The 24,606-nt window shown below is 39.9% G+C and overlaps 1 protein-coding gene across 3 annotated transcripts in view; it reads right to left on the minus strand.

Moving 5' to 3' along the window:
- ST7 (suppression of tumorigenicity 7) overlaps positions 1-24,606 on the minus strand; it is a 242,127-nt gene that overhangs the window by 46,837 nt on the left and 170,684 nt on the right. For all 3 annotated transcript variants that reach the window (XM_065405260.1, XM_065405250.1, XM_065405241.1), the window contains one exon: positions 8,344-8,458. In XM_065405260.1, the coding sequence (XP_065261332.1) occupies positions 8,344-8,458 (115 nt within the window). The remainder of the gene's footprint in view (positions 1-8,343; positions 8,459-24,606) is intronic.

Raw genomic sequence — 24,606 nt, forward strand, 5'->3', positions numbered from 1 at the left:
ACCAGACTACACCACCCCTTGTTTACCAACCATATTTACCTCGAGCATGGCCAACTACCCAATTGACTCCTGCTATTGAATTCTCTCTGGGAGTTGTGACCAGCTCCTAAAAGCAATGACAGAAAATGCCTGGTTTGGAAGCGAGTATGATTTATTTATCCATAGGAAAATCACAAGCAAAGAGAAAAGGGTTAAAATAACTAATGCCTAAACATATCTCGTCTCATCTCAAACTTAGCCTTCTCTTGCCAATTTAAGTACATTCTGCTTAAGCCAGGCACCCTCAATACATTGGGGCTAGACAAGACAGGCTACCCTTACAACTGCTGTATCTTGGACAGCCTGAACCCCCAGTTAGTGTTTCTCTCTTAAGCAACAGGCTGTCTTTTTTATTGCAAAGGTCCTGCCTGAAGATCTTCTAAGGTTCTGAGCAGGACTTCTGAACTTGACCAAACTATTTTTTGCATTTCACCTACACAGGATTGGAAGTAGTCTCCCTACAGTGAATTCCTGGTATTGTCCATGTGAGCACCAGTCAACTGAATTCTGTCTACAGCCACTGTTTTGGGTAAGGATTGACCCCTTAGTCACTTTTTAGACATCATACAATAGCCACCAACTCCAGAGATTATATATAGAAACATTAACGGAAATCAATGCAGATAATTCCCATGTTCTTCACAGGTGATAAAAGGGCTAGAGGGATTGATTTATGAGGAAGGACTAAATGAGCAACAGTAAACATGTGTAGCCTGACTCAGTGATGACAAAGGGGAGATGTAATCATCATGGAAAGAGAAGAATTGTTGAAGCTGTTCCAAGGGGTTAAAAGCTAGAATAATGGGATGAAATTAACCAAAGGGAAATGTAGGTTGAATATCAGGAGGAAAACATCTTGACAGAGAAGCAATTAGACTGCAATACAATCTCCCACGAGAAGTGGTAAGTGGTCATCACTTGAGTCATTTTAAGCTATACTGGACAAAGTACTAAAAAATATACTGTAGGGAACAATCCTGCACTGGCAGGAGGATGAACAAGATAATCTAACAGGGTATTTTCATTGTACATGCAGCATGCAGTAGTCCTGTTTTTCTGTTAGTCTGTTTAATACTCAGGCAGTGCAGGTTTTCTGCCACATTCGTGTGAGTAGCCTACAGTTGAACAAAACTATAAGGGACAGATCCTGGCCCTATGATAAGGTACAGTATGAATTTCAGCACAAGAGGAGAATTTTTTTAGTATGAGAGAGTGGAACTATAGCATTTTCATTGTTTGGATTTGCTCAGTTTGAACAAACTTTTCTGAGGTTCACTGGCTGATTATAAACATTTCCTATAAAGCTCATGTTTCAGTTTCAGAAACTGATAAATACTTTGATCAAGCAATTCAACTCCTTTGATTTGCTGAGTATGATTTAATAATTTCTTGAGGAAATGAACCACTCCTCCCTAGCTGAGGATAATGAAGAAGTTCTGCACAGCTAGTTTAGGTCTTTGTCCATTTCCCTGTGATTTTCTCCTGCATCTTCTTTGCAGATAGAGGACAAACAGAAATAGGCCACAGGAATCAAAGGCAAAACTGGACCCGATAGTATGAATGGACAGGCACAGCTGCTGCAGAGACCTAGTTGAGTGAGAAGCAATATTGAAATGAAGGGAGGAAATCAGTCCTTAAATAAGATTGATAGAGTCCAAGAAGAGAATTTAATGGAGAAAAGATTTTGTTCATTCTCCTGATGTTGCTGTTCCCCACTGTGGAGATCTTCCCTGACATACATCACTGGCAGAAGAGTGCAGCAGGCTTGGGTTTGACCTTGACAATAAGAATGTTAATAAATAACCACTTTCTTTCATTCAAAGGAAACAAAAGGATGCAACATTAGAATGCAGTTTCTTTCTCTGTTGTTCATGTTATGTTTTCACCCCAGCAGAGAATTAGGAATAATAAAAACCCTTTTGCATTGGGGCAGCCATACTGAGAAAGCAGAGGTATCTTCTACCAAGCAGAAAAACTTGATATGATTGCTCTTAATGTTGAGAACTGAGAGGAGCTAATAAAGTGAAGCTGTGGAAAAGAAATATGGAATAACAGTGAAATTGTGTCCTTGAGGAACCAAGCCAGTGTCATTGGAGGTTTTGTACTGGGGGCTTTCTGGTAACCTGTTTTACTGATACCAAAAATTCTTACTGTTGGAATGCCTTCAAGTTCAACATTGGTGGAATTTACTCAGTTCACAGAACTGCTTTCGTGGCTGTAAGGATGAAGAGAAATTATATAGGAACAGAAAAAAGCATCCCTAAACAGTTATTATTTTAAAGAGTGTTTGGATTCACTAACATAAAAAGCCAAAACCTGCAGTCCTTGCGTTCAGTGACTTCAATGGGAGTTTCACTCAAGTAACACAATGTCACGACTACAGGGTTAGGCCCAAATAGGAACATGATCAACAATCATGCTCCATGCACATTCTTCTATAAAGAAAACTCAAATTCTATATACAATTTTTTCTAAAGCCTTGATTTTGATTTCACAACAGTGTAAATTTGGAGCAACTCCATTGAATTAAATAGTTATGCCAGAGGAAAACTGGTATAGGTTAGATCCGAATGAGATCATAAATATTTAGAAGTATGTTTTTCTATCAGTATGATGGGCTGAATTCTCCTGTCACTAATTCTGATCTTACACCAATATATCTCCATCAACTTCAGTGGCGTTACTCGTATATAACCACGGTGTAAGTGAAAGGAGAATGAGACAGTATTTATGAATATGTTCCTCTGGAAACCAGAAGGCTCACATTTTCAGTAATCCTAAACTGGAAAAAAAAATTGTTCCTTGACAAAAAAAAAAAAAAAAGAGAGAGAGAGAGAAAAGAGAACATTTACATAACTAAGTAAAAGAGTATCCACCCTTTTAAAGTCTAACTTTCAACTGTCTGAAAGATCTCTGTGTTCACACACTGCCCAGGTTACCAGCCAACGGCAACCTAGAAAGAACTGGCAGCCCACTGAGGTTAATAAATCATTTGCTCTCAGCACCATAAAAACAGGACTGCTCCCTTGGAAAACAACCAGTTTAAAAGTAAGGCAAGAGGGGCATAGAGGTTTTATTTACTATGAATCCTAGCTGCTTATTCTTTCAGAAGACTAGTCCCTTCAGCAGCCATAAGTATTTTTGCTGTAAATAACATAGATGTGTGTCAAGCCAGAGCCAAAAATCCTTTTAGGATTCAATAGTGTTTAGGTCATCTGCACTCTATTGACAGACACTGAACTCTGAAACCATAATGATGTAGCTCAGCAACAGTGCATATCTTGCCACTAATGAGGCACATTTTCCGTGAATGATGAGTATGGACATCATCTCTGTTGCCAGGTACATAATATAAACAAATTCAACACATGGTCATTGGTAAAGTAGTATGTCTCCTTGCAAAGACTGACATTTTAAAGAATGCAATCCAAGTTTTTAGCCAGGGGTGGGGGGGAGACTGCTCTCGGAAATAATTTGTTCATGTGTTATCAAAATACAATAAATCAGGTTTGGTCTTAGATGAATAAAGACAGTGGAATGGGACCAATAGAAACTGCAGATAGGGAAGTATAAATGAGTTCATTGTTTTATGTTCCAATAAATCTTACAACACATAAAGCTGATGAGTTCTAAAATGAGCTGAGACTCCTCTAAAAAGGGTCTTTAGAGACTCATGAATTCTAAGAGTTATGCTGGTTAAACTGTTGTTTGCTGAGTCCTTGTGCGCGTGTGTTAAATATACACATATGCCTTTATATATGTATAATGTGTGGGTCCACACAGACAGGGGAAAGGGTCCGCATCAAATTTCCCTACAGGCTTTTACCATCCACATATACTTTTCTTTTAAACTTACAGCCTAATTTTGGAATGTGCCAAGTGTTTTCTAGAAGATGATGGCACCCTCAAGTCTTACTGGCTTCAGGGAGAGTTTGAAGGTAAACACTGCAACTCAGGAAGTGCTCAGCTCTGCCCAGGATTGGGCCCTTAGTATGAACGAACAGAGAGGAAGGACGTCTCAGTGGTTAGAATGCTAGCCTGAGATTTGGGAGATTCTGGTTGAATTCCCTTTTCTGCCACAGACCTGAGTATGGTAATGGGAATAATAGGACTTCCCTACCTCAGAGGGGTGTTGTGAGGATAAATTATAGCAGACTGCCAGGTTTAGAACAGCTTTCAGTTTCAAGCTCAACTCTTCTAAGTGCTTTAAAATCCACAAGGTTACTCATATGCATTAAAGAGTATAAGGTGCTGAGATACCGTGGTAATGGGGCCTATGTCTGAGTGATAGGAATTTCTGAAAGAGGGGAAAGCAAAAGAAAGATCTTTGAGTAAAAAGGTTATCATTTTGGTAGATGTTTCTTTTCCACTGCGCTGCTCCCAACCAAATTATACCCAATAAAAACCTCTCCCAGGGTAATTAGTACTACTAGATGTGCAGTGGTGTGACATTCAAAGAGTGGTGGGACATTTTGAGCACTGCTTACAGTGATTCAACTGCAAGATGGTGATTAAGCATTGAAAACACACATATTATAGTCAGGGCTGGTAGCGTCATCTATTTATTATGGTTGACGGACACCTCCCATGATAAGAGCCTGTTTTTAGTGGCTTATAACTTTGCCAGAAGTTAAGCGTTTGGGCTGAAATTTTACAAGTTGGGTGTCTGCCTCAGGCAGCCTTTGCTTTGAATAGCTTTAGTGCCCCCATGCTATAGAGCAGGGACATTAGGCAGGAGGGGGGCTTTTGTGTAGGCTTGGCAGAATTCCATTTTTATTTTTTTATGATTTGGACAGAGAATATCAATGTTTATTTTTAATCGTTATTTTTTCAATTTGAGTTGATTTAAATTTTCACAGTTGTGCAACATTTTGGGTGTTGAGCATTTTTTATGATTTTTATCAATTTACATTTCCACAATTGTGGGACATTGGGCGTAGGGGTGCGAGGGTCAGACAATAATTACTTAATGACAGCAGACATTGAGATTCAAAGAGTTAAAGCTTCATAACAGTTAACCTGCAAATTGTCAACATCACATGTCAAAATATGCGAAGTAAATATCCTTAAATCAAACTCTAATAAGTTCTCAAGCAGCATTTTTCTTACTTTGCCCATCTGTCCATTTGGATTATTATTGACGGAAATATTTTTCGTCACTTTGTGTGTGTACAGTGAAATTGACATTTACTGATAAAAATATAATTCTTCTAAGCCTACGTTTGTGTCAGGGATGTGATTTTTTGTGGCCCCTGTGAAAATTCGCCGAAGTTATAATCCTTTGAAAACTCACTGTTCGCACATACTCAGTAGCGTCTTCTTCAATTACAGCAGCTAAACTCTTCAAATGTTCCATCCTGAGCGAGCATATTTGAGTCTCTCACAGCCCCTAGTGCTAACCAGACTGCACATGCTACATCTCCACAGAGCAACTGAGTATGCTCCATCCCCTCATAGATCCTACATATGACCAGACTGCAGAATGCCTGAGTATGCTGCATCTCCTCACAGCTGCTACATGAAAACTGGGTGAGTCTGAGCACTGGGACTGGGAGCAGGGAGCTTGTTCCACCTACGCTCTCAATGGTCCCCCAGCCCAAGTAACATGGCGGAGGAAGCCATCTGATTTGAATGCAGAGGGGACAAAAGCCAGCCCAGGGAAGAGGGAAAGGAATAGATTGTGATAAGAACTCTGATGAGCCTGAAAACTGTGGCGGGGAGAAAATGGGATTGGCTGGGCAAGGAGAAGGGGATTGGGAGGTTGGAAAGGTTGGGACTTGGAGCTGGAGAGCGGGGGTGAGAAGGGAGGCTGGGATTGGTTGGGAAAGGAGTCTGGGACTGGGAGCTGTGGGAGGGAGGACTGGGAGCTGGTGAGAGAAATGGTGGGGGACTGGGAGCCAGCTGGCTGGAGGGGGAAACATTGAGATTGGACAAGGAGATTGAGGGACTATTAAACTATGGAGACTGAGACTAGGAAAAAGTGTGTGTGGGAAAGCAGATCTGACAATGGGATGTGAGAGGGGGGAGGAGAGAACTGAGAATGGCTGGGCAAAGAGACAGGGACAAAGGGTCTGGAAGGGGAGAGAATGAGATAAGGAGCCAGGGAAGGAGGGAGGGGATACTGAGAGCCTGCGTAGGGAGACTAGGACTGGGGGTTAATGAGCATTGGGAAGGGGAGAAACATATCAGATGAGGAGCTGGGAGGAGGGGCTGGGACTGACTGGCAAGGAGACTGGGGCCTGGTCCACACTAACCCCCCACTTCGAACTAAGATACGCAACTTCAGCTACGTGAATAACGTAGCTGAAGTTGAAGTACCTTAATTCGAACTTACCGCGGGTCCAGACGCGGCAGGCAGGCTCCCCCGTCGACTGCGCGTACTCCTCTCGCAGAGCAGGAGTACCGGCGTCGACGGCGAGCACTTCCGGGATCGATCCCAGAAGATCGATTGCTTACCGCCGGACCCGGAGGTAAGTATAGACGTACCCTGGGACTGGAATGAGAAATCTGAGGAGTGAAGTCTGAGGCTGGGTAGGAAGAAGAATGGGAGTGGGATGAGGAGTCAGTCAGGGATGAGGAAAAGACAGGACTGGAACAGAGGGGATGGAGCAGAAGGGGGCACGTTTGGGGAGAACAAGTAAAAGGCTCTGTACCCACTACAGAACACTCCCCTGCCAAGACTGGAATGGAACCCAAGAGTCCTGAGTCTCAGCATTCTTTTGCTGTTAGCAAATATCTGTGAAACCCACTGGCAAAGTGTGTCTCATCACCCTCTAGTGCTGTCCACACAGAAGACTGTGTAGCGGATCTGTGTGGTACTCTAAGGTTCCAACCAGGCTGACCCATATGAGTTTCAATATGAGGTCACAGGATGGAATTTTTATAAAAAAGAAAACTGAAAAAACAAACTTAAGAAATTACATACAAAATGTCGCTACGGTTGCAAAGTCAAGAACTCAGAGGCACTCAGGAGGTGCCAGAATTTGGCCCTCTTGGGCACATCCATTATGACACAGTCTTTAATTACATGATCACATACTATTTTTTCCATTCAGTGCTCAGACTGGACCTGCTCTGGAAATGACTCAGCGTTGTGTAGTAAAGGAGACTGTTGTCTGTGGGATCCCTGCTTCATTTGGTGCAGATGTTGGAAGGTGTGTAGTATTATTATTATATGGCCCCCACCACTGTAGTATCTGAGCGCCTGAAAATCTTTAATGTATTTACCCTCACAATGTCCCTGTGAGGTAGAGAAGTGCATTTATCTCCATTTTATAGATGGGGAACTGAGACACAGATTGATGAAATGACTTTCCCAAGGTCACACAGGAAACCTGTGTTGGAGCAGGGAATTGAACCTGATTGCCCCAAGTCCTAGGCTAATGCCCCAAACATTGGACCATCCTTTCTTTAATTGGAAGGCATGTAGTGAATGAGGCAGGGGACTGCATGAAGAGGATGAACTGTCTCATTGTTAAGGCAGTTGAATGCTGCCCTGGAAAACTGGATTCTATCCCTGCCTCTGCCACACAGTGCCTGTGTGGTGCTGTGCAAGTCACTTAAACCAAACTTTTCACAAGTACTCAACTAACTGTGTTCCTCATTTTCTGGGTGCCTGACTTGACATGCTGGGGTCTGATTTGCAGAAGTGCTGAGCACTCACAGCTGCAACTGAAGACAATGGGAGGTGTGCTTTGAACATAGAAAGTGTTATGTAACATGATGTACTCTGGAAAATCAGGTTCTAGATGTTTCAAATTGGGTACCCAAAAGTAGTGGAAATTTAATTACCTTAATCCCTCTGTGCCTCAGCATGGTGTCTGTAAAATGGGGATTATGCCACTCCCTCACCTCACAGAAGTGATGGAAAGATAAATTAATTCATGCTTGTGAAGCACTCAGATACTGTAGTAATGAACATCAAGGAACATACATGGGGAAATAATTATTCTGTTTTCAAAGCGAGTTTTCAATAGTCTGCAGTAAATAAGGCCTGGGGTGACACATTGAACAAACAGGAGAAAACAAAATATTGAAGAACTGCCCAACAGTGCTTAAGAGAGCACTGTTCCACCTGTGCACTGAATGACACAGGGGTCCTGTGGAAAATACAGTATGTGATGATGTAATTAAAGACTGTATCATATACACAAGGGATCCCAATTAAAGATGCACAAGCAACCTGAATTCTGGCATTTCCTAACTTTTGAACATTTTACTTTACAAACATATCAGTGTTCATTTCACATAGGGGTGTGTGTGTGTGTGTGTACAATATGTATACATATATATAGTTGGACTTACCATCATATTTTGCTAAAACTGCCTGAACATCTGCATATGCTTGTAACTCCAACAGAGCTTCTAGCAGGTTTTCATGGATGTTGAACATGCTTAGCAGAGGAAACTCCTTCATTAACTAAAAACAGTAATAAAAAAAAGGGTTAGATTATTTATATGGAATGCGGATTTTCATTCAAAATTTACTGAAATGTCTAATTAAAATCATTCAGCCCCACTGCTCTTGGGCCTCATACAGTGTCCTCTAATGCCATTGGAAAGACTCCCATTTGGATCAAGAACCTTGGAAACAACATGCCTCGCGTATGGTTTAATTAGTCCAAGAAGAGGGTTATCTGAATAGACAATTCCTTTTCAATGACTTGTTGCCTTTTTAAAAAGTGAGGGGGTATTATTCTATTGTAGAAGAAGATTAAATTAAAAAGCGCCTTTAGCTCAGTAGATTGTATATTTTAGTATTAACTCCCCCTGATGGATATGGGGGAAAAACAAAGAAAATACATAGAAAAAAATCAAAGTATAATAAAATGAGAAAGACCTACACCTCTACTTCGCTTCATAGTTTGTTATTATTATTATTTAGCATATATATCATACATATATATCAACAGAATTGTGCATAGTACTAACAATGGAAGTTAAACATGTTTTCGGCCAATCCAACTTAAAAAATGCTTGACCCAAAGTTGAAATTAGATAATTAATACTAATTTAATACTACCATGGCTTAAGAATCCATATCTTATAACAAATTGAATGACACCTTGTATAAGGAAGAGGCTCAGACATTATTTTAGTGGGTGCTAAGCTGTGACTGAAGTGGACTGATTTGATGAATTGGTCCTTTAGGAAGATCAGAGATTGTCAGAATGCTGGCCAAATTCTGCTGTGTGTAGTACCAACTGTCTGCCAGCCAACTGAACTTGATAAATAAATAACATCCTTTATTCGGTTTGCCATATGATTCCACATCTCTTAGGAACTTCAGTGCAAATTAATTTCTCTGTTTTATTGCTCAGTTAGAAAATGAACCAATTAAAGAAGTGTCATTTTTTTAATGTTAAAGTGATACTCTAAAAATTGTAGTATTAAGGGATCTGGGCCCTCACTGTGGTTGTTTTGTGCTGGTGCAAAGCTCCAGCATGATAGGCTCTCTATCCGGCCTAAAGCTAGGGTAGCTAAATTATTGCCAGCCCTTTTTAGCTCCATTGCTCCCCAAAGTAAAGGGTGTGAGAGGTGCATCCAGGGCTGGCTCCAGCTTTTTTGCCGCCCCAAGCGGCGAAGAAACAAAACAAAACAAAACAAAACTCTGATTGAGCTGCCACCGAAGTGCCGCCGAAGAGAAAGAGAGGGAGTGAAGGACTCGCCGCCAAATTGCTGCTGAAGACCTGGACGTGCCGCCCCAACAACGGACGGACTGCCGCCCCTTTCTATTGGCCACCCCAGGCACCTGCTTCCTTCGCTGGTGCCTGGAGCCGGCCCTGGGTGCATCCTTGAGTTCCATTGATCCCCATCTGCTGAAAGGGTTTCTTGGGGGGCGATGGAAGCCAAGTGTAAGATAGAGCATCTCTGAAGATGCTCAAATGTGTACCATAACTCAACTGGCCCACTGCCAGCTCCAGGGTTGGGGGATGTAAAGATGATGTCCACCCAACCTTTGCCTCCCCCTGCCCTCTAGTCCTGCTCTGAGTTAAGTTTATCTGGAGCCAAGGCTCAAACTCCAATTGATGGAGAGGCTCTCAGGAGTTCTACAAGAAGGTACTGTACTAGTAATTCGTAACAGATTAAATGTATGATACAAGGTACTAAGGCACTGATGCCAATTATACACTTGTTGGTAAACCAAACTAAGTTAATTATAAATAAACATCAGAAATTTGCAGATGAATGCTAACGCTTTTCTCTATAGGGGCCTAAGAAGAGAAATACTAATGAGATGATGTGAAGTTAGCCCACAAGCTCAAACTTAAAATGGGAAAACACAGTAAAAACTATAAACCACATCTGAAAAATCTGAGGAAATGAATTAATCCTCCTTTGAAGATATAATTAAAGAAACTGGAAAGAGCCAACTAATTATAATCTCCCAAATCAGCAATACAAGCAAAAATATACCAGTCTATAAGCAAAATGGTGAAAGAGTATGAAAAAGTCTGGAACATGTGGAACAGGGAATTAACTCCGATCAGGAAGAGGCTGCTAATAGACAAATAGAAGTGCCAAGCTCACAGGATGAAATTCACCCCTGTGCAGAGGGCCAAGTATAAATTACCTAAACTGGATTTGAGGATTAAGTAGGGTGACCAGATGTCCCGATTTTATAGGGACAGTCCCAATATTTGGGGCTTTTTTTTATATGGCCTCCTATTACCTCCCTACCCCCTGTCCCGATTTTTCACACTTGCTATCTGGTCACCCTAGGATTAAGTGGGAGTGAAGTGGTAAATTGGCACTGTTCTGCCCCCCTGCACTGCACTGTCCTTGCTGTGGTTGGAGGATTATACAGAAGGTGAAGAGGACAGTGTTTTGTTTGTTGATATTTGTACAACTGTGATCACATGAACTTTTGGTTAGAGAGTCACAATCACAGATACAGGTATTTAATGAGCTCACTGGATTTATGAGGGGTAATCCATAGAGGGTAATAAACTCTGAGCTATTGTAGTAAAACTCCTACAGTTTCAACATCAGGAGTTGATCCTGAGGAAAACAAGAACAAAACTGGGCAGATTGCATGAATCTCCTTCTTGTTTGATTACTGACTACATTTTTCCAAATTGAGCAAGAGGCCTTGGTTTATCTGGATAAGTGGGGGTCTTGATGTACAGAAGAGTTCTCAATACACTGGTGCTTGTCAGAAAAAAAAATAATGTCAGGTGCAATTTCAGATAATCAGAGTTTTCAGTTTAGGATTCAGATTAGATTCTACTGGACTTGTTTTTATCCTCTTTGTGATTTTTAACAGCTTCTACCAGTTACAGACAGTGTAAAATGTATATAATGAAATTTAGTATTGGGATTTTTCAAAAGTAATATTTACAGTGGGTACTTTTAAAATATTTTATAAAATTGATGGAAAGGTTAGAACTGCACATGATTTTTCATTATTACACCTGATAGCTACAGCACATTAGAAAGAAAGACACTTCTAAAATTGTATAAATTAATATTACAATAGATTCCAACAAAGGTGGATAGAAATTTTAATACAAAAGGAGATTCCATTTTTCAGTGTTTAAAATATATAATCAAGACTGACACTGTATTCTGATTGTGGGTAAACCTCAGAAGGATTTAGTTGCAGTTGTTAAATTCGGAATGTATGTCGCTTATTTTGATATTAATAACTTTTTAAAGTTTAAGTTTGAAAAGTGCACAGTAATTTGCAAATATCATTATTCTGGGTGAGACTTTAATTTGTGCAGAATAGGAACAATAACTTTATCTAACCTTGTCCTAGCAATGATGGACATGGATATAGAATGAAGCAGCATTGTGATGAAAAACAGATCAATCCTTCCACTATACAAGAGTGAGGGCACTGAGAGTCCAGACCGAGAGCTTTTACGCATGTGGTCCTAAGGTGGCTTTCTGCAGTGTTTAGTCTAGTTGTGTTCATGTTCCACAGAAAGTTTATTTTATTTGTGATTTTCTTGTTATTTTTAATAGATTTTGCTTTACTTAAAACAGCCTGGATTGGTTTAAGTGGCTGTTAGTGGGGAATTAATACTACAGCACACCCCAGAGATAAGGAAACTCACTTCAGAAGAGGTAGAGTGAGGATTGAAGTAACAGTCAGTATGTAGTCAAGTGTGAAAGGAGTTCTAATTTATAATTCCTGCCCTGTAAGGCACTACAAGAAAGTGGCTACTGTGAATAAAGGCACGGCTACAGCCTAAAAACCTGAATGATGTGAGTTGCAGTTACAATTCTCCTCAGCCACCTGAATCAGAAACCTTTTACGTTTTTCCTGTCTGCCACAAAGAAAATATAACCAGTAAAATGCAAGGGCCAGAAGCTGTCTCCCTAACTCAAAACTGAGTATTTCACAGAACATAAGAATGGCCATAGTGGGTCAGACCAAAGGTCCATCCAGCCCAGTATCCTGTCTACCGACAGTGACCAATGCCAGGTGTCCCAGAGGAAGTGAACCTAACAGGTAATGATCAACTGATCTCTCTCCTGCCATCCATTTCCACCCTCTGACAAACAGAGGCTAGGGACACCATTCCTTACCCATCCTGGCTAATAGACATTAATGGACTTAACCTCCATGAATTTATCTAGTTCTCTTTTAAACCCTGTTATAGTCCTAGCCTTCACAACCTCCTCAGGCAAGGAGTTCCACAGGTTGACTGTGCGCTGTGTGAAGAAGAACTTCCTTTTATTTGTTTTAAACCTGCTGCCCATTAATTTCATTTGGTGGTCCTAGTTCTTATATTATGGGAACAAGTAAATAACTTTTCCTTATTCAATTTCTCCACACCACTCATGATTTTATATACCTCTATCCTATCCCCCCTTAGTCTCCTCTTTTCCAAGCTGAAAAGTCCTAGCCTCTTTAATCTCTCCTTATATGGGACCCGCTCCAAACCCCTAATCATTTTAGTTGCCCTTCTCTGAACCTTTTCTAATGCCAGTATATCTTTTTTGAGATGAGGAGACCACATCTGTACGCAGTATTCATAAATCCATAAAACTATGGATTTATATAAGGGCAATAAGATATTCTCCGTCTTATTTTTTAACCCCTTTTTAATGATTCTTAACATCCTGTTTGCTTTTTTGACTGCCTCTGCACACTGCATGGACGTCTTCAGAGAACTATCCACGATGACTCCAAGATCTTTTTCGTTGTAGCTAAATTAGCCCCCATCATATTGTATGTATAGTTGGGGTTATTTTTTCCAATGTGCATTACTTTACATTTATCCACATTAAATTTCATTTGCCATTTTGTTGCCCAATCACTTAGTTTTGTGAGATCTTTATGAAGTTCTTCACAGTCTGCTTTGGTCTTAACTATCTTGAGCAGTTTAGTATCATCTGCAAACTTTGCCACCTCACTGTTTACTCCTTTCTCCAGATCATTTATGAATAAGTTGAACAGGATTGGTCCTAGGACTGACCCTTGGGGAACACCACACCCTCTCCATTCTGAAAATTTACCATTTATTCCTACCCTTTGTTCCCTGTATTTTAACCAGTTCTCAATCCATGAAAGGACCTTCCCTCTTATCCCATGACAACTTAATTTACGTAAGAGCCTTTGGTGAGGGACCTTGTCAAAAGCTTTCTGGAAATCTAAGTACACTATGTCCACTGGATCCCCCTTGTCCACATGTTTGTTGACCCCTTCAAAGAACTCTAATAGATTAGTAAGACATGATTTCCCTTTACAGAAACCATGTTGACTTTTGCCCAACAATTTATGTTCTTCTATGTGTCTGACAATTTTATTCTTTACTATTGTTTCTACTAATTTGCCCAGTACTGATGTTAGACTTACTGGTCTGTAATTGCGGGATCACCTCTAGAGCCCTTTTTAAATATTGGCGTTACATTAGCTATCTTCCAGTCATTGGGTACAGAAGCCGATTTAAAGGACAGGTTACAAACCATAGTTAATAGTTCTGCAATTTCACATTTGAGTTCTTTCAGAATTCTTGGGTGAATGCCATCTGGTCCCGGTGACTTGTTACTGTTAAATTTATCAATTAATTCCAAAACCTCCTCTAGTGACACTTCAATCTGTGACAATTCCTCAGATTTGTCACCTACAAAGGACAGCTCAGATTTGGGAATCTCCCTAATATTCTCAGCCATGAAGACTGAAGCAAAGAATTCATTTAGTTTCTCCGCAATGACTTTATCATCTTTAAGTGCTCCTTTTGTATCTCGATTGTCCAGGGGCCCCACTGGTTGTTTAGCAGGCTTCCTGCTTCTGATGTCCTTAAAAAACATTTTGTTATTACCTTTTGAGTTTTTGGCTAGCTGTTCTTCAAACTCCTTTTTGGCTTTTCTTAATACATTTTTACACTTAATTTGGCAGTGTTTATGCTCTTTTCTATTTACCTCACTACGATTTGAGTTCCACTTTTTAAAAGATACCTTTTTATCTCTCACTGCTTCTTTTACATGGTTAAGCACTGTGGCTCTTACCTGGTGATACTACTCAACTGGAGTAAGGATGCAGAATCTGGCCCTAAGTAAATAATGATGTAAAGCTCATACAGAGCATGTTACAAACATGCCCTTCTGAAGAATTAAGAGTGATCACCCCAGTTCCCCAAGACTGAATAATGGTTATTAGACTAGCTGTCTCTTTGTTAGGGAACAAAATGAAAAGCTGCAGCCAATTATAGATGTTCTACGTCCAGTAACATTCTCCTTGTTATGGTTCACTTTACTTCTTGCTGACATCAACCATTGATTTTTTTTTAAATTAGGGTCTGTCGCAGTGAGAAAACCTTGCATCATACAGCAACACAGTAAAGGGGGCTGTCTGGACTGCTAGACCTACAAATTGACAGTGTTAACACAGATTCCATCAAGGAAAGGTCTTAGGTGAAGAAGTGCAAAACAGTTATCATGAAATCAATTTATGCAGCAGCTACAAAAATAAAAACCTGTACAATTAGCCACTCAGCTTACCCCAAGATTCACTGCAAACAAACCAGAAAACATGTTTTGCTAGATAATGTGTTCACCTGTTATGTGAGTCTCATAGTAAGTTGCAAGTTATTGCTTTTTTATTTTAAATTCTTTTCAGTCATAATATGAACGCCAGAAAGTAAAACCACCTTGATGGAAACATTATAAAGATAGGTCAGCAATTAAAGTGTGCCTTTAATCAACAGCTTGGAATACAAACCTTGCTATCGGTTGAAACACAATACTGCTAGATGCTCACTAGCAGGGCCAGCCCTAGGTGTTTTGCCAGCCAGGGTGGAAAACATTTTCGGCGTCCCACCCCTCACCCTCTCAGCGGCCAAGCAATACAAACAAACAGACAACCAATCACCAGAGAAGACAGAAAAAGAAAAGGCCAAGCAGCACAGCAGTGTGGCACCTCCCCAGAAGTTGATGTCCAGAACAATCTCCCTGTTCACCCACCCCTAAAACCAAACCTGCTCACTAAAGGCCAAATTCCGTATTGCCCTGAGGGGCAATAAGGAGGTCCTGTTCCCTCCTCCCCCACACCAACTACAGGGTGTGAGCAGCTCCCAAAGGGCAGTGGGCTGAAGACCATAAAAGGATGTAGTATTGGCCAAGTTCTCTCTGTACAGCATGGTCACAGACAGGGCCGGCTCCAGGGTTTTTGCCGCCCCAAGCAGCGCAAAAAAAAAAAAAAAAAAAGCCGCAATTGCAACCGCGATCTGCGGCGGCAATTCGGCGGGAGGTCCTTCGCTCCGAGCGGGAGTGAGGGACCGTCTGCCGAATTGCCGCCGAATAGCTGGACGTGCCGCCCCTCTCCGGAGTGGCCGCCCCAAGCACCTGCTTGGCAAGCTGGTGCCTGGAGCCGGCCCAGGTCACAGAGGCAGAACACTCCCCTACCCCGGCCAGTATGGCTCCATGTTGCTTACATGCTTATTCTGGGCTGTGACTAACAGACACAGGTTTAGCCCTAAATCAATAGATTTATTTTCAGTGATATCACAGATCTTCATTTATCAAATTATCCAGTTTACTATTTTTCAACTCTCTTCCCTAATCTCCCTTTTAAAAGATTCACGCTATGACAAGTAAATGCTTCTTCTTTACTGGCAACCACTGCACAACCTCACCTCAGAGGAGAAAACAGAAGTACTGTTACCTCTTGTACCAAGGTATTGACTAGACTCCAGTAAAACATGCATCAAGCTTTAACAAGGATTCTTCCCCTTATGTATCTCTAGCAACCAAAAAGCTCTTATTAAAGTCAATGCAGCTTATTAACCACTGGTCAGGGCAAGCTAACAATTTCTATGTAACACTCTCAGTTCCTTAGCACAACAGAATGGGTTGGATCCTCAGATGGTGTAAATGGGCCTGTTTATACCTGCAGAGGAACTGGCCCAATATGTCTATAAAAGCATCACTCTAAACTAAAATGTTAAGATGGGCCATTTTATGGTATAAACATATACATAATGTAGTAACAGTAGCTAATTTGGGATTTTCTTTTGAATTTAAACTAGTCAAAAGCATCTTCTAGTGATGAAATTAGGATTGGATAATGTAATTAGTTCATGTTATATTTGATTTGGATGTTTGGGCACAAAAATATGTGCATGTATAGAAAGTGAAATAGGTTTTCATTAGGATGTTCATTAGCTATACTAATATATGTAAATATTAGCACTACCAGATAATTAATACTTATTTTAAAATATCTTAAATATGAAATTAGTATTTTAGGATAACAAACTGACAGAAGAATTCTGAAAAGAAATCTTAAATTACTGCATGTCTTCTCATTATTCCTTGGAGTCACATTTCCGGTCTCACCCCAAGCTATATTGCAGGGTGTAGGTTTAATGATTTCTGTGATGGATGTGCTAGGGAGTTGATTCATAAAAAAATGCTTTTCTGTGCATGGAAATCCCCTCTTGATTTATTGGATAAAGAACAAGTTTGATCTCTACAAGGGTGGTTTATGGAAGGCGGACAGCCTTCCCTCAGAATGTTTCACTCATCAATTTTTCTATATTTAGATATAATTTTTGAATGTTCTCGAGGAATGCAGCCATAGATTTTGTGTCCAATTTTCTCCCTGTGATGATATTATTCCCATACATCAATTAGCAATGATACATTATTCATGCAGAAATCAGTTTTAAGTTACAGTATATGCCCTACATCTAGTCCTTGGGACTCAGGGGAACATGGAAGTGGATAAATGATCTTGTATATAACTTGGTGTTGACACATTTATTCTCCTAAGCCTTTATCTGCACTATCAATGTACATGTATATATATTTTATAATGCACTATATGCCATTTTTATTTGTTGTTTATATGTATATGCTCCCAACAAAACAACAAACAAAAACACATTTAGAGCACTGTGTTCAATTAAGCATATTCATGAATGCTAAAATAATTTTAAGGTTTTGGCTTAAACTGAAAAAAATTGCAGTTAAATTCAAAGAAAACCTGAAATTCCATCCATCCCAGCTCCTAGTAATGCTGTTACTAGCAATGGTATCTGAAATGGTAGCATTCTGTCTTCTGTCACCTGTTAACTGCCCTGCCCTATTGGTACTGAGAAACCACCACTTTAAAGACCCCAATACTTAGGAGGGAGATTATGGGATGGATTAAATATGGAATTTCAGCTTCATTTCTCCATTTCCTGGCTATTGCCAAGTCCGATCATGTAACATTATATTTATGTATGGGGCATTGTATTGTATGTGTGGCTCAAGGTTAACAATTACAATCTCAAACTATACAACAGAGGAATAAAGTCATTGGATTTGAGACCTCTGTAGAACTATCTTTGAACTTTCAGCCATTATGTCCTTTCTTAGCTAACCTGGAGGATTAAAAGGGCTGTTCAAACCTTTCAGAGTTTGATCGGTGTCCTTTTAATAATATAATTACAATAATGTCATAGTCTAGACACTGTCTAGTGGTTCAGTACAAAAAATGCACACGTTTAAAGAATAAAAAGAAGTTTTAAAGGGATATATTGCAAAAAACCAGTGGAAGCCAAATTGTACCAGATGTATGTTTAATATTTTTGTAATCGCAGCTTCATACAAGAGCGACAAATAGAATAACAGAAAATAACTTATAATCATAGTCTTTTTTCCACCAATGATTAGTAAAATTACAAAGCATGAAAGCAGAGTCATTTATCACTATCCTCAACGTCCCTTCCTCCCAAAATTAGACTTTGCTTTATCCACAGCATACCAAGTACTTTCTAGAGAAAGTCAGTTAAATGATAGAGAAGAGAGGAAGATTTTAAAGTCAAATTTAAAAGAGAGGAAATAACGTACTGGCTCACAAAAGGCTAGGAAGTTCCAGAGACATGGAACAGCACAAATAAATAATCTTCACAATCTCCATTTGCGAAATTTTAAGAAAATGGACAGAGAGGAGTGCAAGAATGAAGATGTGCACAAGCTCTAGGAGACTGGGGATCATCGTAACAGAATCACCATATATAGATAGCACAAAGAACTGTATCTGATATATATATATATATATATATATATATATATATATATATCTCCATCCAACTTGGTAGTAGATGCTACCAAGAAAACTCTTTAGAAATACAATCCTCTTTTGGACAAACATACATTTTCAACATGTGCATAAAGGGCAATCACTTGTTGTAGCCACCTGGATAAAACAACTTTCAGCATACCTAACATTAAAGACACTAATGGTGGACCTAGATAGCATTCAGTAAACTTTTTTACTTTTCTGAGTGTTGGAGAGTAGAATCTGCACTATTTTAGGCAGCTTCAGTTACGTGATAAGTAGTATCTTATAATTTTTTATATTACTAGAAATCTGTGATCTTAACATTAAAATCAGCATTTACCATCTGCTATATCACAGTATTTTCCTCTACTTAAAATAGGAATTAATTAGATATCACAGATACCACTTTGCAATAGATGCTGGCAAATGCTGTGGTTTTTATGGCAATCACTGTACCTGGAATTCATAGATTCATAGGGTGAAATTCTGACCTCAATGAAATCAATGTAGTTTTGACCATCTAGTCTGACCTAATTATGATCATCTAGTTATGGCCATTTAATCTGACATCCTGAATAACATGGGTCAAAGAATTTCACTCACAAGTTCCTGCCTCAGCCCATAACCGTATGGGAGAGGCAGGCAGTGGCTACACTTGCAAGCAGCAATTAAGGTTATGTTCTTAAGTTGATAGGGATCACACTGGCTTTATCAATAACTACAACTCTATTTGCTCCCCTTGATGCTACAAGATACTGAACACTCCAATGGCAGCTGAGAGTGCTCAACACTTCAATGTATTGAGCCTTTAATTGTAAAAAAAGGGGAATTCAAAGGCTAACAAATGCAGCTCAGTTCTATCAGCAAAAGTGTGTCACACCAGTGCTGAGGGTACACCAGCAGAAACACTCACACAAACACGTCTAATGTCAGCGAAAATACCCCTCCCAACCTTTCGATAACATTAAATACTCCGGGATATGGCATGGTGCCACTTCAAAGCCTTCAGTTGACATAACCTTTAAAACCACCTTAATTATGTAGGGCAGTCTAAGCGTTTAAAACGGCTAATCACACACATCTGACAACTATGCACCTCTCTAAGAACTTAAGCCACTTTAAATCCTTAAGGCTGATTGGTACCTACAGACATGCATTGAAAAATGCATACTTAATACTGTAAGTGCACACTTACACACACACACACACACACACACACACACACACGCATGCTGCATCTTTCCAGAAGTGAATGAAATTACCGTGACCAAGATTTTCAAAACTAGGGACCTGAAGTTAGGCTCCTGAGACAATATGTGAGACAAAACTGCTGAACTCCCAGCTGTTACGTGGTCCCCAAGTGAAAAAAAGCTCATATAATTATTTTAGAACCTTAAAAATAATGTTGGTTTGTGTTCATTTCCAGATTTGGGTGACGGTTCAGAGGAAATCTTATTTTTAATCAAAACCATCCCTACTGGTGTCCACTCAACACACTTTCTCATACAACAACATTCACATTATCATATTCAGTCTATTTTGAAGCAGCAGGTCCAAAGTCGAGATTAAATTAGAAAATATCACTGTAGTGGGATGTACCAGCTTCTTAAGGCTAATAAAGATAATCTCCAGGGCCAGCACCTTCCCATTTCAATGTTTCTGTAAGAAGTAAGTAGGCAGCAGCCTGAGAACTCAACAGTCGCTGAGGCGGCAGAAGAGGTCTCGGGAGGTCTTTTGGGGTTTGTGAGGAAGTCTCAGACTGCTGCCCCATTCAGGACATGAGATCAGAACTCCAAGTGCAGAGGGTTCTGGATCTCCCCCTTCCCTCAGCACTCATGGATTTGTATTTCCCAGTGCTGCAGGAAGTTCAGAGCTTGGCAAGGGATGCTAGGAAGGGATTTAAGAAGCTCCTTTCCGTCACAAAAGGGAGAGATTTTCAGGAAGCTAAAAGAGCTGCGAAACCATGGCCTTTGTTTCCTCTGATGTACTCTTTTAATTTTGGGGGGAGGAGAAGGGGGGAAGAACTGTGTAGCAGAAATCCCTGTGGAGGAGCCATGCTAACTCCAGATCCCTGAAACTGGCCAAACCCCATTACTTGCATTAAAGCCATAAAGCAAAACCTCTGGGGAGGTTCAGTGCTGACACCAGAAGGAATGGAACAGAAATGTCCTGTTGGGGAGGTTTTGTTTTGTTTTATCTCTTAAAGGGGACTCAATGTACGGCCCTTGGTTCATTTGGGCCTGTCACTTTGTTTGCTTCAGCCTACCAGTCACTGGCATGACTTCTATATTATTCCCCCTCCTTAAAGCTGTTGTTTTACTTTAATGATCATAAATTATCCTCCAGTGAAAGTTTTTACCAAGGTCCAAATATTCTCCAGCTCAATCCTAGAATGCTTGAATTTATTTAGCAAAATTAGCCCATTCACTTTCCTACATGGTATGTCCTAAAATTTCATCAATTTTTAATGAATTTCAGTGAATCCCACTCAAAGGAGATGATCCACCTCATTATATTGATCCAATTTTCTAAGTCAATAATGCTGGTGATCACTACTCCCGTATCCATCACCTACTATATAACTGCCTTGCCCACCCCACTGAAGTGTTCTGATTACAGACAAGGCTGCAGTCCAAAACCAGTGTATTCATTTCAGGGCAAGAGACTAAGCAAAAGAAAGAAAGTGCTTCAGTGCAAAGTAGTTGACATGAAAAGATGTCCTGAATTGTCCAACATGTCTGTTTCTGCACTAGCCTTTCTACGAGATTTTAAAAGTCTTTCTAGGCATGGCCACAGCCTGGGACACTGAAGAGGATCAGACATAAATCATCTCTGTGCTTGCCAAACCAAACTAAATCTCTCAGAACACTTAAATCTTCTTTACTCAAGCAGCACAACAAATAATAATAAGGTTTCAGACTGTGGCCTTCATTATGGCTGGTAAGATCCCTCATCCACTCTATACATATTGGGCCATATTCTACACAGATTGGAATACATTTGGAGTAGCTCAGTTGACTGCAATGGAGTTATTCCATATGTACACTGGCCTATGTGAGATCAAAATTGAGCACATTGTGTCTAGAAAAATGACAGGCTTCTGGTTTCTGTATCAGAATCATAATAAATCATTAATTATTGGCAGATGTCTAAATAAAAGCAACACCTGCATACACTTCTTCCATACAAATTATGTGTTACTTGGTAATGCTGATAAAGTCAACTCAGCTATGTGTACCAGATTAAAGCAGCATATCATCACCGAAAAAATAATTCAAGCTCTTCAATTTAGTCTGTGACACAATAGTATTACCAGATTAATCAGATCATAAGCGGAGAGGATGATATAGTCCATAACAACAATCAAATAACTTCTTCTTATGTATAAAACTGAAACATCTTAAATTCAGTATTATGTAACATATTCTTTCCACTCTCAATGACCAGATATATAAACCCCAAATCCTATTTAAATCAATAACCATTCATTTTCTGGGTGTATTCCAGAAAGGTCACTCAAACAGAACCTCAGTCTTCTGTTGTGCATAGTATTCAAGTAACACAGTGTACTACACCAGTAATATTATCAAGATGGCCCTCATATGTGTAAGAAATTTAACAGCCAATACCCTTTTATTTTCTCAAAATGGCAAAGACTCACTACGTCCCAGTCATGTTTTCCAGATGGCATCATGCACCTCTTAAAACTTTATCTCCTTCGTGTTCCATGTCTTAAGAAATCTGTTTTCAGTTATTCCAACACAAATAGGGCCTTCAGCCTCTCTCTCATGACAATGACATTCTGCAATCTCCAGACAACATATTCTTAATATTCCTTTAGGGTGAATAATTCCACCCGCCACCCTCATCAATCACATATACACCATCAATAACATATTAAAGTTCTTGAACTCCTTCATAAAAATATTGTTCATGTCTCCCATGAAGAAATGACAAGGCTCATTCATCCTCTTAAAAAACAAAGGGCTAGACCCTCTGCTCTAACATAGGTGGAGCAAAGCAGCTGTAAATCTGGCTTAAATGACTTTGTGTAAAGGGGAACCTTCAATGGCTTAGAGCCACTCTCATTCTTGACCTCCATGTATCAGAGTCAAGACCTGGGGATGGCTGTTGCTTTACGGTGTGTCTCGGGACTGGCTCAATGCCCAAATTCCCCACAGTCAGGGAAGTGTAAAGGTGGCAAAACCTAGGTCTGAGGATCTAACCCAATGTCTGTAAGGGGAAAGTGCAATAAAAATTGGCCAGATTTGAAGTTTAGTTCTATCTCCATCCCTTCTTATTCTTCTAGACCTTATCCTTTAGCATAAATTTCTTACTGAGGAAAGGGTAATTTCAATATTTAAAATGTCTAACAGGTAGGACTTCAAGTCCAAGTCCTCCTGTCTTAGTGCTCTCTTGTGGTCCAGCTTAGATCTTATTTGATCAATATGCAATTTATTCCACAAATATAACATTAGCCACAAAATATAATCCAAGTTAGTTACATATTGTTCTGTCTCTCACAGTAAATCCTTTCTCATGGAAATGGATGATTAAAGGTAACTTCCCTTGTCATGCTGTGGCAACACACACAAGGAACTTGTGAGAACTGAGGAACTATCCCAGACTGAGGTGTCATTAGAGGAGGTTTTGGAACAAATTGGTAAATTAAACAGTAATAAGTCAACAGGACCAGATGGTATTCACAGAAGAGTTCTGAAGGAACTCAAATGTGAAACTGCAGAACTACTAACTGTGGTATGTAACCTATCATTTAAATCAGCTTCTGTACCAGATGGCTGGAGGACAGCTAAAGTGACGTCAATTTTTAAAAAAGGCTCCATAGGCAATCCCAGCAATTACAGGCTGGTAAGCCTAACTTCAGTACCAGGCAAATTGATTGAAACTATAGTACAGAACAGAATTATCAGACATATAGATGAACACGATTTGTTGGGGAAGAGTCAACATTGTTTTGATAAAGGGAAATCATGCCTCACCAATCTACTAGAATTCTTTGAGGAGGTCAAAAAGCATGTGGACAAGGGTGGTCCAGTGGATACGATGTATTTAGATTTTCAGAAAGCCTTTGACAAGGTCCCTCACCAAAGGCTCTTAAGCAAAATAAGCTGTCATGGGATAAGAGGGAAGGTCCTCTAATGGATCAATAACTGGTTAAAAGATAGGAATCAAAGGGTAGGAATAAATGATCAGTTTTCAGAATGGAGAGATGTAAAAAGTGGTATCCCCCAGGGGTCTGTATTGGGACCAGTATTGCTCAACATAGTCATAAATGATCTTGAAAAAGGGGCAAACAGTGAGGTGGCAAAATTTGCAGATGATACAAAACTACTCAAGCTAGTTAAGTCCAAAGCAGACTGCGAAGAGTTAAAAGGGTTATCAGAAAACTGGATGACTGGGCAACAAAATGGCACATGAAATTCAATGTTGATAAATGCAAAGTAATGCACATTGGAAAACATAATCCCAACTATACATATAAAATGATGGGGTCTAAATTAGCTATTACCACTCAAGAAAGAGATCTTGGAGTCATTATGGATAATTCTCTGAAAACATCCACTCAATGTGCAGCAGCCGTCAAAAAAAGCTTAACAGAATGTTGGGAATCATTAGGAATGGGATAGATAATAAGACAGAAAATATCATATTGCCTCTATATAAATCCATGGCATCTCCACATCTTGAATATTGCATGCAGATGTGGTCGCCCCATCTCAAAAAAGATATACTGGAATTGGAAAAGGTTCAGAAAAGGGCAACAAAAATGATTAGGGGTATGGAACGGAGAGATTAATAAGACTGGGACTTTTCAGCTAAGGGGGGATATGATAGAGGTCTATAAAATCATGACTGGTGTGGAGAAAGTAAATAAGGAAGTGTTATTTACTCCTTCACATAACACAAGAACTAGGGGGTCACCAAATGAAATGAATAGTCAGCAGGTTTAAAACAAACAAAAGGAAGTATTTCTTCACACAACGCACAGTCAACCTGTGGGATTCTTTCCCAGAGGATGTTGTGAAGGCCAAGAGGATAAC

The sequence above is a fragment of the Emys orbicularis genome, chromosome 1, assembly GCF_028017835.1.
Source record: "Emys orbicularis isolate rEmyOrb1 chromosome 1, rEmyOrb1.hap1, whole genome shotgun sequence".
Lineage (NCBI taxonomy): Eukaryota > Metazoa > Chordata > Testudines > Emydidae > Emys > Emys orbicularis.